The following is a 13,930-nucleotide window of genomic DNA, read 5'->3' on the forward strand; positions in this document are numbered from 1 at the left end:
AGTGAATTCACGTTTCATATTTCTGACAGATGAAATCAGCAAGTGAAGAGAATCTCTTAGATGAAGTGATGAGGAGCTTATCCGAGTCCTCGGAGCTGGCAGGGAAGGAGAAGCTGAGGAAGCAGCCGTCTGCCGGTTGTGGCATCGTGAGATCACTGAGTGTCAAAGCCACCATCGACTTCTCAGACGGACGATCCCTTAAGCCAGAGCAGCTGGTGAGGCCCAGCCTGCGGAAAAGCGACGATCCCACCTTCACTAGCTCTCCAGTGAAGTTGACAGGAGGCACCCAAGGGAAGGCCAAATCTGTTAAAGAAAAGCTCCAAGCGAGCGTTTCCCAGCGCCAATCCCGCGATTGCAATCCCTACGCCACCTTACCTCGCGCCAGCAGCGTCATCTCCACGGCAGAAGGAACCACCCGAAGGACAAGCATTCATGATTTCTTGTCTAAGGACAGTAGGCAGCCTGTATCAGTGGATCCAGCACCAGCCACCGCTGACAGGAGCGTTCCATCGGCCTCTAGTGAGTACTCAGCACACCGGTTACCCTCTCCTTTTGTTCACTGTGTGGCTTACAGAGTAGATTGTGTTCCACAGAGCAATGCAGCTAATGCAGTTAAACCCCGTAATGTAGGATGTCACTCTGATGTGCCTAAAACTTCCAGGATGGAAAGGTCAAATTGTCGGGAGAGAACTTCGCTGAGCTCAAGTGTGTTTAATGATAAATTCTCTGGTAATAACGACAGCACAGGGTCGCTCACTGTGGCTCAGCCATTTTTATCCCTTAACACTGAATTAGTTAGTAATATAAGTGGGTTGCCTCACAGACCTACATCCAAACCAGCTGATCAGGCAAATCTGTCAGCGTTTAGATCAGTGCCAAAGAATCCAGAGCAGCTTTCTGCTCCCCAGGAACCTGATCGTAGTGAACTTGTTCCAGCCCCATGTGTGAACACCAGTGAGGCTGAATCCCCGCTGCTGGTTTCTGAAGATAACAAAACTGTGTGGTACGAGTATGGCTGTGTATGATAAGGAAGTTGTATTATTAAATCTATATATATATATATAGTCTCATACAACACATAGGTGTTCTGCTCAATGTCCACTGGATTTAGAGAAGATTTCACTCCAAGGACAAAACAATTCCATGTTAGATCTGCGGGTGGATGTTTTCTAGAGCTCAGTCGTGTACTCCAGCATGTCTGAATGTATAATTGTAACCTCACCAAAGTCTGCATGAACCATTAATTGCACTGTATATATTTTGCATGCCTTTAAAAGTCTTTATAATGCAAGCTATGGTTTTATTTGTCACGCATCACAGATACTTTGGTTTCTCCCTGTATGTTACCGAATGCATGTCAAACCAGTCGCATGCTGCACTGCCACAAATGGCACCAGGAGCAATTCCAATACAGAACCAGGACTTTTCAGCTGTGCTCGTGCTTTCAGATGTATCAGTAACACACTGAGTATGTATTTGGAGTAAAAATACTCCCCCCTCTTCTTGATTAAATGAGATATTAATGAAGAGAAGCGTTTAGAGAGATCCCAGTGTCTTACCTTTTCCATTTATGCCATGGTCTGGCATAAATGCACTTTGCACAAGGAACAGGTTACACCCCGTAATTCAGTGCCTCCAGCTTGCACAATAAATATGAATTACTGTTCATAGTTATTAAAATACTTGAACATTAATAATACAAAGACCATTCATAATCCTAAACGTGCTAAATCTTACGAGGAGATGATAAATACTCGCATGATCCACAGCACTTGTAATGAAAAAATGACCCTTTCCACCTCTTGCCTTTTGTAAGCTTTGTCTCTCCACGCCTGGTGTACAACTGTGGTGAAGTGTATGGTTTGTTAGGAGTCAAATAACTGAGTTATAGGAGACTCCTTGTGATGTGTGGTAATAAAAACCTGTATTGATCGTGGTGGAAGCTCATTTTTTCTTCTGAACAGAAGTAACATTAATACAGTAATACAATAGAGAACAAGATGTGTAACAGGGATAACTGTTACATTGACACAGCTAAATAAAAGACACAATAACCAAAACATTGCTCGTAAGGTTATGTGAGTGTAGGGATGCTCAAGCAGATAACATTAAATCCCAGATGACCAACTAAAGAGAAATGCTGGGAAGGAATTACTTCATGTGCCACCATGTCTGCAATGGCTTGAAACGTCTCAGTGGTGAATATAAACAGTTTAAAATTGTATCATACTTAAATTATAATTAATGAGGCTTCAGACATTAGCACTTTTTTGCCAGAGGCCATAGTCACCAGCAGTTATGGTGACCAGCATTATATATGCTATAGAAAACCTGACTGACAATGTATCTAGAGGAGAAATACTTAAAATCTCAAATACTGAAAATAATGAATGCCATATTCTGATTTTTACATCTGAATCTCTTTTGCCAGCAGTTCTGTGGCACTCACGGTACTGCTGGGGCTTTAATTCCTGAGTGTTTCACTAGGGAAGGGCAACAAATTCACTGCTTTTTTGCGGAAAAGCAGCAGGCACATCCCATATCTTAGTCTAGAAGGTCTCCATTTCAAGCATGAGAATTGTTAATAGAACACTGAGATAGCCCTTCCCAGAGCTCCAGCTCTATTCCAAGCTAGGGAAGAGGAACGGGGGGAGAAGTTTGGATGTTTCAAAGACGTTCCGTGGAGGGTGTAATGGCTGTTTCACAACGTGAAGCAGCCATCCTTCCCCATGGCTGCAAGCATCCCTTGTTACTGGGCTGATAAGTGTTGCTCGCAGCGAGCTGTCAGTTACTGCCGAGCTCCCTCTGGAATTGTCTCACTTAAAAAACCCACCCCCAAATCTGAAATAACCATCTGAATTTCACAGGCAGCAGAATCAGCGTGTGCTGATCTCTGGCCCTGTCACTCGACTTCATTTCTGTTAATCTCTCGATGTGTTGGAATTAGCTTTGAGGTGAACAGTGCTGAAGCGACGTGAGCATAACACATTCTGCAAGTTATTTAAGGCGTTATAGAGCTCTGAGAGTACTTATTATAAACTCACACTGTGCTACCAGTATCTGTATCATTTGCTTAACCGATTGCAAGCCTGCATCTTGCAGCGAGGCTGCTTGGTAGGATAAGAACAAGGTTTGTAGCTCGAGGTAGTATCTCCTACTTAGATCAACAGCTGTTGTCCGAGACATCAGATAAGCTTTAGGGCATGATACTACCTCGTTTGCCAGCCTTGTCCTGCTTAGATCCTTGGGCTGTCACAGCTACAAACACCACCAGTATTGTCTCCAGATACATTATAAACCCTCCAGCACTGAGCTCTGACTGTAGCTGGGAGCAAGGCCAAGGTCTAAAGAGAAGTTGTAGAGCTCACCCCGTAGAGTGAAGGTAAAGCCTCTATCCAGGCACTGGGTGTGTTATTTCCAGCCCCTGCCCATGGGGCACTGCAGTTTCAACCATCTCATTTCTCTTCCCAGCACTGAGCTTTCCAAACAAACCAGGCCTGGGAGTGAATATTTATGCCTGACATTTAATGCCTTTTTAGCCTGTGTTTTACCTTACCCCATTGGGGCCAGCCTTAGAAGAGCTTCTCTCTTAAAGGGCTTCAGAATAACTGTCAGTGCCTTGGAACACGAGTGCCTCATGTCCTCTACAGGAGTTCTAGGCTCACCTTGTCCAGCTCAAGCTGCCATTTGGCGTGGTTTATAACCGTGTAATGAACTGCATTTCAGTTCTGAGAACACCAGCTTTCTGTGCTCCTGGGTTTGCTCCATTGAGTTCAGCACAGCAGCAGAAGCATGCTGCTAGAGAGTTTTTAGTGTCTCTGAATAATAAACTGTCAACATTTCTTTATTATATATGAGAGAAAACAAATGTTTTCATGTACAGAAGGGTTATTTTTCCTCCCCTTTTTGCTCTTTAACAATAACATCGTGGATGTCTCTCTTGGTCTGTGCTCAAACAGTGGAAGGAGCTGTGAGGTTCCTTTCAGACCCAACCACTGCTGCTCCTCAGCCATGCACACGGTGCCCTTGCTCATTCCTTGGTCCCTGCTGCCTTTAAAACTGAAGAGTCAGGACTTTGCATGGTAACTACAAACACTAAGTAGGCGGCTGCTGGCCAGAAGAGGTTGTGTTGTTCAGGCTCAGTGATGTGCTTGCTGTTAAGGTTTGCTCGATGCTTTGCTTGAAGTGAATAGTGAATTAAGATCCTGCATTTTGCACGTTCAAGCTGTTGCATGCAAAGTTAATTCTGTGTTTTGCAGACCTGAATGTGAACGTTTCTGTCAGCGTGTAGCAGGTACAAACACAAAGATGAGTCGAGTCCTTGCTCTGCTGGGTTCAGTCAGCCTGGGTGACATCAGGTTGTGTTTATTTCCTTTTCATACAGGCATTTAGGGTTAGTGCACCTAAAAGTGACGTGTACCTGATTGTGGCTTTGAAAGCAATACCTGGTTATTCTGAATGCTAGGATGAATTGTAACAAGTGTGGTTGAGCAGGCACTTCCAGTGAGTTTCCTCCATCCCTCCTCTCTGTCCTTTCCTCTAAAACAAAACAAAAAAGGTGTTTAAGTATATCCTTTTGCTCTACTAATAAGTAGAATGTATTTTAATGCATGAGGGTTTATTTTTCATGTCCTGATCAACACAATGAATAACATGAAATGCTTTTCTCTGCAGATGTGGAAGCTATCCCAGAAAGCAGAAATTCAAAAAGCAGGTCTAGGGAGCAACAAAGCTCCTAATTCTATTACCCACTACCTGAGCTGTGGGCCAAGTGGTGAGTTTCCTGCCCAAAATGTAAATGAGATTAATTTCATTTACAACAAACTAACAGCATTACCTACGAGAACAAGTGCACATTGCATTAACCAGTTGTAAATGCTGCTTGCTTAACCGGCTTCTGTCTCGCTTACTGGGTAGGCCAGAGCAGGTTGGTTTCCAGCAGTTGTTTTGCCTGTGTAGGAAAGGGAACGTCATCCCATCAGCCTTCTGCCTGTAAAAATGACATTTACTTTTATTTCTCATATCTCTTGAGGAAGAAAGTTCAAAGAAAGGAGTAACGCTGAAGTCAGTTCTTAGAAAGGGACTGATAAATCTGAAAGAATAGTTTAACAAAACAAAAAGTGTTCCCTAGCACAAGGAAAACTGCCTTTTTACAAAGCTTGTCTTTGGCATCCTGTCCTTCTCTTGACTCCATGAAAACATCTTTGCTGCATGCTGTTAGTGCTGTTAGTTCTGTTAGTGACTTAACTCTTGTGTTTTATACTTCCCTACTTTTAAGCTTTTCTTATGTTCTTTTCTCTTTCCGCCTGTCACCTGAACGCAGAGAGAAAAGTGTCCTTCAGTATCTCAGTATGAAGCCTTTATATCTGAAGTAACAAGACAGCGACTGTAGGAATCAGTAATAAGAATTAAGGGAATTTTTTACCTTCTTCGTGACTAGAGCAGGCAAGAAATAAAAACCTACCTACCTTCCTCCTTCCTTCCTTGAATCAAGGAGCTCTACTGGAGTCTGCTGCCGGAAACTTGTAGATGGTCTTAGGAATTATTGCACATTGCACTGTTAAGATCTACTGAATAAAGGACAGTTCTCATCTCCCTAAGGACCAAGGATTTTAAGGTCTCAAGAATTTACTCCAGGGGAAACAAAAAAAAAAGAGAGAAATAAAAATACTTCTGTAATCTTCTGTTTATGAAATTAGCCACTGATTTGCTTAAGCTTCTGCTAATAATTAGCCAAAAACCCCCATAACAAGCAGTTTCTCTTCTGTACATCTAAAATGCTGTAGTATTTTGTTGGAATTGACTGTAAATACAGCTCCAAACCCCTCCCCGCTTACTGGCACTTGGCTGCCTTACTGGGTTAGCGTAATCTGCATGAAATTGCTCTTTAAAAAGTTTCTGCTGATTTTTGTTGCATTCTGCAAGGGAAAAAAAACATGTTTACAAACCTGACAAAGTTCAGTCATTAACAGAAGTGGGAGCCATGGGATGCTCGTATGATCTAGAGATCGTTTGTCATTTGTGTTCTTCACATTCCCACGTTACTCTGCGGGTGTATGTTCCGATGTTCCTGACAGGACATTGTCGGGTATGATTTTTCTATGACTTTTATTTTAATATAAGGCTGTTTCCAACCACTGGCGTTGCCAGGATCAAACTGTCTTACGATGTTTGTGTATTGACTCCTTTTTCTTACTTGTTTGTCCTTTGACATGAGCTGATTGTGGCCTTTAGGAGGTTTCTTGATGGCAAAAAAAAAAGAAATGTAAATAATATCACCTGCATTTTACAATCGGTTCCCCTTAAGGTTATCTTTTACTAGCAAGATACATTTTGTTCATTATTGATTTATATTAAAGTCAACGAATGTTATTGGTACATTCAGTGGTTGCATATATTTGTCATCTTGAAAGCATGTGGGGAGAGCTCGCAGGATGTGTATGTGAACTTACAAGCAGAGCCAAAATGAGTTACCGTAGTTGTATTTTACTACAACCCCATAAGCACACTCATGCTCCAGTTCTAAGGGGTTAACTGTGTAACCTCACATCCCATCCTCTGACAGGCGTGTGGGTAACTTCACCTCCAGCTCACCTAAGGGAAGGAAGGCGGGATGTGTTTGCAGGGTAGCACTTACAAAGCCTCAAGCTGTCAAGGCCAGTTGGAATGGAATTGGTTTTACTGGAGAGAGAACGCAGTTCAGCAGATTCAAAAGCATCCTGGCACCTAATTTATTTCATTTTACTGAGATTTTGTCAAAAAGGGGAAAAAAGAGGAAAGTTGGAGAAGCTTTAGAAGGGGAAATTCTCTTGGTTTTCTTCCTTAAAGCGACTTCCTTCTGAGTTACCTTTGATGATAAAATATACTAAAAGATCTAGATCTGAATAGAGTGTTCTGGGTTTACAATATAAATTACTTGGTTCGATCTGGGATTGTTTTCCCAGAGAGTTTAAACATTTTTAGTTGTTTTTCTTAAGTGAAAACAGGACCAGTTGCACAGCTCTGCCCCCACAGAATGTCCGTTCTTCCTCTGCAGACGTTTCTGGTGTTCCATTAAAACCACTGGTTTATTGTGGCGACCAGCTCACACTGGCATCCAGTTCTGGTCCCTCACTCTCAGTGCCAAGCTCTTCACTGATTCCAGCAGAAGCATTGTGTGTTCTGCGGAACATCCACACAGAGCAGCAATCCCAGGAGGATCTGAAGCCTGGAGTGCTCCTGGTGTCCGGCTCCGCAGTGGTTGGCAGCTGGAGCTCAGTTCCCCACGTTGTAACTGGTACCAGGGCATTTTGAGAGGGATTTGGGCATCCCAAGCCACAGAGTAACAGCCACCCTGGTTGTAGTCACAGCAGCCAGGCAGTTGTGAGGGTTCAGGTAGATCCTGCAGGATCAGTATTGTCCTGACTGTGTGGTAGGCACTGCTCCGTGAGCAGCATCGCCGGGCACACGTAGCCTGCTCTCACCACACATGGCTGTGTCAGTTTTGGCCCATGGGCATCTCCTGATGGTTCATTTCTTAGCTCAGCTCTTTTCTGTGTTCATTAAGTTGTCCCAGATGACCCATCACAACTTGCACACTTGCTTTCTGCATGTTGTTACACCTTCTTAAGGCATCGGTGCAATCACAGCCAGAGTTACAACTACTCATTAACTGATAACGTGTGTTAGAAATGAACCCCCCATCCAAAAACCTACACAAAGTTTCCTTGTATAAGAGAGTCAGCCAGAGCCTGGGGGCAGAATTCCCGCTGCTGGGTCCGAGCCTGGCCTCGGTCAGGTTTGTGTGCCCAGTCCTGGCTCAGGCCTCTCTGTGCCAGGGTAGGCGGGTTTTTACCCCCTTCACCTGCATCAGCACAGAGGCCACAGTGGGATTTGGGGTTGTAGTTGCTGAATTGGCCAAGAGCGGCCCCGGAGATAGGCTGGCGTTTGAGAGATCGGGATCTGCTGCTCCCAGCACTTTGTTTTGCAGACGTCTCAGAGCAGAGGAGCTGTCAGGAAGCTCTCCACGCTCTGAGGAGTTCTAATTATTTTCTCTCTACTTTCTTAATCTTTCCAGTCTGTGCCCTTCAAATACAATAAAAATGTAAATTTAATTAGAGAGCTGCTTCACGTGTTCTGAAACACAATCTCCCAGGGGGAGACCAGGGCGGCTGTTGGACAGAGTGTGTACAACAGGAGCACACACACCGCTTTCTGCTGCAAGCACTGCCAGGTCCGTCACCGCTGGTTCCGGATCACAAACAGGTTGTAGGGCTGCACAGTGTGTCAGTTTGATGTACTTTCCTGAGAGTCTGCTGAGGATTTAGTAACATTCCCAACACGTCTTGTTTCTATTCCCAAGACATGCTGCAGCCCCAGCGAAGCAGCTCATGTATGATTTGTGGAGTTAGATGATGATGTGTGTGTAAATAATGCTTTGATATTAATAAAACTGCCTTAAAGGAATGTACCGAGGTGTGAAACAACACTCAAAAAGCTCTTATTTAAATCTGTAATTTCCTTTACATATTGATTTTTTAATGTTTGCCACTGTACACATTTATTAATGATGTTATTAAAATGCCAAACCAAATAATTTTTACTCTTGTGTGTACGTCTATACACACTTTCTCTGGAGACTGATGTTGCTGGGAGGACGTTGGTGTTCAGTGCGGTCAGTTGGTGGTGTGGTCAGTGAGTCCTTCTGACTCTGCTGGAGCAGAATCTTTCCTGGACAGAGTGTAGTTTATGGTGTTGATCTGTGTAGACCTGTGTGACTGTTCACTAGACACTATTTTGATATTATTTAAATAAAAAAAGGCACTAATTTCATAAGTAAAGCAAAAAAAAAATCATTATAGATTTGCCAAATGTAGCGTTTAAAGCTTTGATTTTGCCTGGTTGTTACTTCTGCTGAGAGAAGTCTCAGAGTCTCTCCTGAGGACAAAGGTAGTTAAGTTTAGGCAGTACAGATCTGGAGATCCATGAAGCACAGTAAAGTGCTGTGTGCACGTGTCTTCAAAACAACTTTTCACATTTAAAGCTTTCTGGATTTAAAAACCTTCACAAGTCAAATATTGTTTGGGGTTTAAGTTATATTTTGGGGTACCCCAAAGAAACCTTAAAGGGAAGGGAGAGTGAGTGGCAGGCAGAGGATAAGGTAAATTCTACTTTTAAAGACACGTAAGACAGTATCTTAATATCTAGTTAATTTAGTAACACATCCATCAAGCCAGAGTTCATTAGTCAACCCAGTGTTCCTAAATACCAGATGTTCCTTTCAGTCCTTTCTTTAACAACACTTATAAACCCACATGGATCTGGACATCGTTCCAGTGGCTCTTCCTATAGCATCAACATTTTTAGGTCACCTCTCTCCCATTTGAGATGACTGTGGTGATAGCTGGGGTTGGTTTGTGTCTTTGGAAGGTGGAGGGGAGAATTCAACAACAGAACACTTAGGAGACAGCAGTTCAAGCTCATGTCTCTGAGAACAGGCACCAGGTGCTTTGGAAGTGAAGGCCACCATGGTAAGGCTGTTTGTGCAGTGACTTGCTTTGCCCTGGAAGATGCTTTTTGTTAGTTGTTCACTCTCTAGAATTTAAGGTTTCACTTTCTTAATAGGAAAAAGAAAAATACGGCATCCTTTAGTGACACGGTAGCAAGGAGTCATCCAAAATCATGAGTCCTTTAATGTGTTTTTTCTTCATAATTCTGTGTTCTGTCTCCAGTTTGTTGGTGCTGCTGCTTGTACATGACATTTTTGTTAGGCTGTGTTTAGAAGCCCTTTTCCTCATCATCTTCACATCGTGTCCCTTGCTTTCACCGCTCCCCTGTCTCTGGGTTTTGGAAGGGTACCTGTTGCCACAGCACATTTACTGGACTTCATGGAGCTTCTGCTGGTTCTGTCTTCAACACACAGTCTGTTTGAAGGGGGTTTATTCATTTAGGCAAGAGAGGAGGAGAAAGAATTAAGAGATCACATGTTGAGCATGAACTAGTGTGTGACAGCAGGTACTTTTCGGTACGAAAGTATCAATCACCTATTGAAATCCAAATCAGCCTCCTCTCAGGATGTTTGACAGGGGATGTTTGACAGGGGAAGGCAAGTCCCCTTCTCCCGATGGGAGAAGCTCAAGTATAGCTCCTCTTTGTACCCTTATCTCCACTCCTGTAGGCGCTGGTTAAGGTGCAGCGGAGCACAGACACAACAAAACCACACACAAACATTAGTACAGCTCCAGGTTATATTAACTTTCCTCCCAGGCATCACCAGCACAGACCAAGCACCCGCAGTAACACTACTCCTTGGAGCGCTTCTGCCAGAAGGGAGGCTGGTACCAGGGTTTGCATCCCAGTTGCTGAGAAGCTCTAGAAATGAGAGAGGTTTATGTCTATCCTCATGGGGCAAGCACAAAGTAACTTCCCAAGGGGAGGATACTGTGAAAGTGAAAATGCAGCTAAAAACATAGACAATCAAATGTGGTTTTGGTAGTGTAGACAAGTTGTCTTTTTCTAGGTGAAAATAAGAGAAAGCAATGTGTAGTAGAGGATGAGTGGGTACAGGTACACAACAGAGACACCTCGGTCCTGTGTGTACTGACAAACATTGTGGAACTTTTAAGTGAATTTCTTATATCCTAATGATGTTTTAAGTTTAACCCTTCAAGGCCAGTACCACACATGGGAAGTTCCAGTTTTATCTGTTTCGCTAATAAAGATTGTAACGTTATTTAAATAACACCTTTTCAGGTTATTCAACGGTAGACTGCAAACATGTCTTGTCTTTTTAAGAATATTCTGTTCAACTTCTAGTGACCCAAAGACAGTATTTTTTCTCACCAGATTATAAACTTACACAATTGAAAGAGTAAAAAGGAGTGAGCCTGGTTTTTCCAGATTTATTTGTAAAAGACTTTCACCAGTTTTTCTTTACAAAACCTATGCCTCGTCATACAAAAATGAGCTTCATCTACTTCGTGTCCTCATCAAAACGTATGATGATGGGATCGTGCCCTGTTGATCTCACAAACTTCAAGAAGTCATCAGGGCTCAAACCCATGGTTGCACAGTTTGTCATTGGGTGGAAATACACCTTCTCATGGCCGCCCTCCAGGAAGGCAGCGTCCAGCACCAGCCTCACCTCCCCCTGGTCACAGAAGAGCGCCAGTGGCGTGGCACAGCCTTGACCCACCTTCAGCTTTTCAAGCATGGAGTTTTCATCAGCAAACCTCAGGTTCCCGCTTCCAACACCCAGTTTTTTCGCGAGATCAGATAAATTGATTTGCCTGTTGTGCAGGAGAGTCACCAGCCAGAAGCCTTTCTTCTTTTTGTCTTTAAGGAAGAGGTTTTTACTGTGACCTCCTTTCATGTGTTGGACGTGGGGCATCATTTCTTCAACAGTGAACACCTGGAAAATGCCACCAGTGCAGTGTGAGACTCGGTATCACGTTAGACTTTCGGTTGTGTAGTGGCAGTATCTTTTGTTAAATACTTAGAAAAGAACTGAATGTTACACTCAGCCTAAAAACTGTACCCTTTTATGAAGAAGTTTTAAAAGAACACAAATAAAATGTGACATACTGCTCCTGCTCACCTCCTGAATCATTTCTGTCTCATGTATTCAGCAAGAATTGCACACTTTGAAGATGCAGGCAGCCCTGGCAGCACTGCTTTTTGCAGGCTGACTGGGGTGACGTGGCATGTGCGCTTTGAAATGGGAGTGAGAAAAAGTCGGGAAAGCTTTAGATGCCCTCGACTTCTAAGTGAAGAAGTGGGTGAGCTGCAGCTCCTGAAACTGGAGGGGGCAAAGGGGACCTGGGGGGCAGAAAGGGATCAACCCAGCCCCCCAAAAAACTCGAAAACATTCTGCCAAGCCAATGGCTGCAGGTCCAGGGGGTGAGAAATTCCATATTGATTCTTAATTATGCTACAAAATCATCTACAGAGCATGAAGTTGCACTGCAGCCCGCCCTGCCCTCTCTGTGTAATTGTTTTCCCCTATATATAAGACAGACGCGGAGGACGCCGAGAGGCGCGCTCGGAGGGGGCAGCGCGGCGGCTCCTACCTCGGGGTGCTCGGCGGTGACCGTGGCGATGCCCAAGTCCCGCAGCCGCTGCTCCAGCGCCTCCCGCAGCTCCGGTGCCGCCGCCATCGCCGCCCCGCTCCGCCGGGGCCCGGCCGCGCTCCCGCCCCTTCCGCCGGGCCGCGCCCGCCTTCCGCGGCCGTAGCGGGGCGCCCGCCCTGCCCTGCCCCTCGCCCGGGAGCCGGGACGGGGGTCGGGAGCCTCGGCTTGCGCCCCGTTGCGGGGACCGGGCGCGGGGTGAGCCCTCGGCAGCGCGGTCGGTCAGATGGGAAGGGCGGTCTTGGCCATGGGGTCGAACTGAAAGCAGGGCAGTCTGGAGCTGGTTGCTGAGTCCTTCACCTTAAAACCGAGAGTGGATCAGAATGTGGAGTCTCCTCCTGCGGAGACACTCAAAACGCGAGGGGATGCGATCCTGGCCAGCCTGGGATCTGACCCTGCTCCAGCCAGGGGGTGACACCATCTCCAGAGGCACCTTCCCACCTCCATTGCTCTGTGATCCACCTGCCTCCTGCCATCCCCCTTCAGCCTCTCCTGGCTGGAGAACAGTTATCCATAACATTCCTCCGTACATCCCCCATACCTCCCCTCCCATGCAGCTCAATATATTCCATGTTTCCTAAAATATTCTGTGTCTTTGTCACATAATGACATTAGAACAATACATTGCTTTGACAACACGAGGTTTCCCCGCCCAACATGAACTGTATTTGGTTCAAACACTGGTTTCAGAACAGGTATTTGTTCTAGGTACACTCATGAGCATGTGCTCACTGTAATTTCAGGTGCTAGTGTGTTGCCGATGCTTGGTTTTGCTGAAATGTTGCTGCTAAATAAGGAAGTTAAGAAAAAAATCAAAGCTAGAAAAATCAAAATAAACTATTTAGTCAATGAGACACGTTAAAAATGAGAACTGCAAAATCAAATGTTTGTGTGTTTTTAAAGGCAACCAGTAATAATCAAGAACTGAACTAAGGGACAAAGCCAAGCACTAACGGCCACAGTTAAGTGGAAAATATTTCTACAACCCAAACCACGGTCCTGCCCTGTGACACCAGAAATGGTTTGTTTTCAGTTTGCCCTCCAGGAAAACAGGCGATCTGTAATGAAGCTTTAGATTAGAACAGCATGAAGCTGCGGTTAAGAGACACGTGGGTACAATGTGACCCCAGGGTAATTCCCAGAGCCGTAGAGCAGCACACAGGAAGATTTCCAGGCAGCATCCAGTGGAAGCTCAACTCAAAAAGCAGATTCACAGCAAACTGGTGACTGTTTCATGTGCTAAATTTACCTTTTGAACAGAGTTTTTCAGGTCAATCCCAGGCTCACGTGAAGGACACGCTGCCCTCAGCATGAGGGCTGGCGGCTCCGTGGGTCCATGTGCTTGTGCCGTCTTTGTGCCCAGCTCATGTCCTGTGCAGGAACACTGCACTGAGCATCTTTGTACAACCTTTGGTATTTAAGCTTTTTTTAACTGTGGTTTGGTTTTGAGACAATTTTTTCCCATTTTACCCTTGGAGAAACACTCGAGGGCCCTGTGCACTTCAAGGTATCAGTCAGTACCTGGCACATTCATCAGCAGTTGGTCCCTTTGAAACACAGGACGCGGTTTTGGGTCAATACTCAGCATCATAAATGAGTAAATACAGTAGTGAGATACTGAGGGCTGCAAAACACATAGCTACCACCTACTGTGTGTGGAGAACCACCTCTGTGAGCTACTGAAAGTCCCACATTGAGGGCAAAGTGTGTAAAACGCACAGCTCAAACATACATGGAGAAAATGATGGTTATTACTTGTAAGACACAATTTGCAACCAATTGATGTGAGATCATCGCAGAAGCAGTGCTGCCCCAAGTGGGCACCA

General features: G+C 44.8%; 2 protein-coding genes across 17 annotated transcripts in view; one reads left to right on the top strand and one right to left on the bottom strand.

Moving 5' to 3' along the window:
- The window catches only part of CCDC88A (coiled-coil domain containing 88A), an 86,977-nt gene extending 75,403 nt beyond the window's left edge, over window positions 1–11,574 (top strand). For 9 of the 16 annotated variants that reach the window (XM_030490977.1, XM_030490976.1, XM_030490980.1 and 6 more), the window contains one exon: window positions 30–11,564. In XM_030490977.1, the coding sequence (XP_030346837.1) occupies window positions 30–1,025 (996 nt within the window). In that variant the 3' untranslated portion in view covers window positions 1,026–11,564. Of the gene's footprint in view, window positions 1–29 lie in introns of all 16 variants that reach the window. The other 7 variants (XM_030490985.1, XM_030490987.1, XM_032920035.1 and 4 more) reach the window with 2 other exon arrangements.
- LOC115610037 (prolyl-tRNA synthetase associated domain-containing protein 1-like) lies at window positions 10,853–12,379 on the bottom strand. The gene is made up of 2 exons (XM_030490991.1): window positions 12,048–12,379; window positions 10,853–11,389 (listed from the first exon to the last, which is right to left on the bottom strand). Exons 1-2 carry the CDS (start codon window positions 12,132–12,134, stop codon window positions 10,952–10,954), a joined length of 525 nt encoding a protein of 174 aa, XP_030346851.1. The 5' UTR covers window positions 12,135–12,379; the 3' UTR covers window positions 10,853–10,951.
- Window positions 12,380–13,930: the final 1,551 nt, after the last annotated feature.

This window comes from Strigops habroptila, chromosome 6 (assembly GCF_004027225.2).
Source record: "Strigops habroptila isolate Jane chromosome 6, bStrHab1.2.pri, whole genome shotgun sequence".
NCBI classification, from domain to species: domain Eukaryota; kingdom Metazoa; phylum Chordata; class Aves; order Psittaciformes; family Psittacidae; genus Strigops; species Strigops habroptila.

Excerpts from the sequence above, each read along its gene's own strand:
- LOC115610037 (XM_030490991.1), bottom strand. The coding sequence starts at position 12,134 with ATGGCGGCGGCACCGGAGCTGCGGGAGGCGCTGGAGCAGCGGCTGCGG. Across the intron at positions 11,390-12,047 it reads TCACCGCCGAGCACCCCGAG|GTGTTCACTGTTGAAGAAAT; the intron begins GTAGGAGCCGCC and ends GGCATTTTCCAG.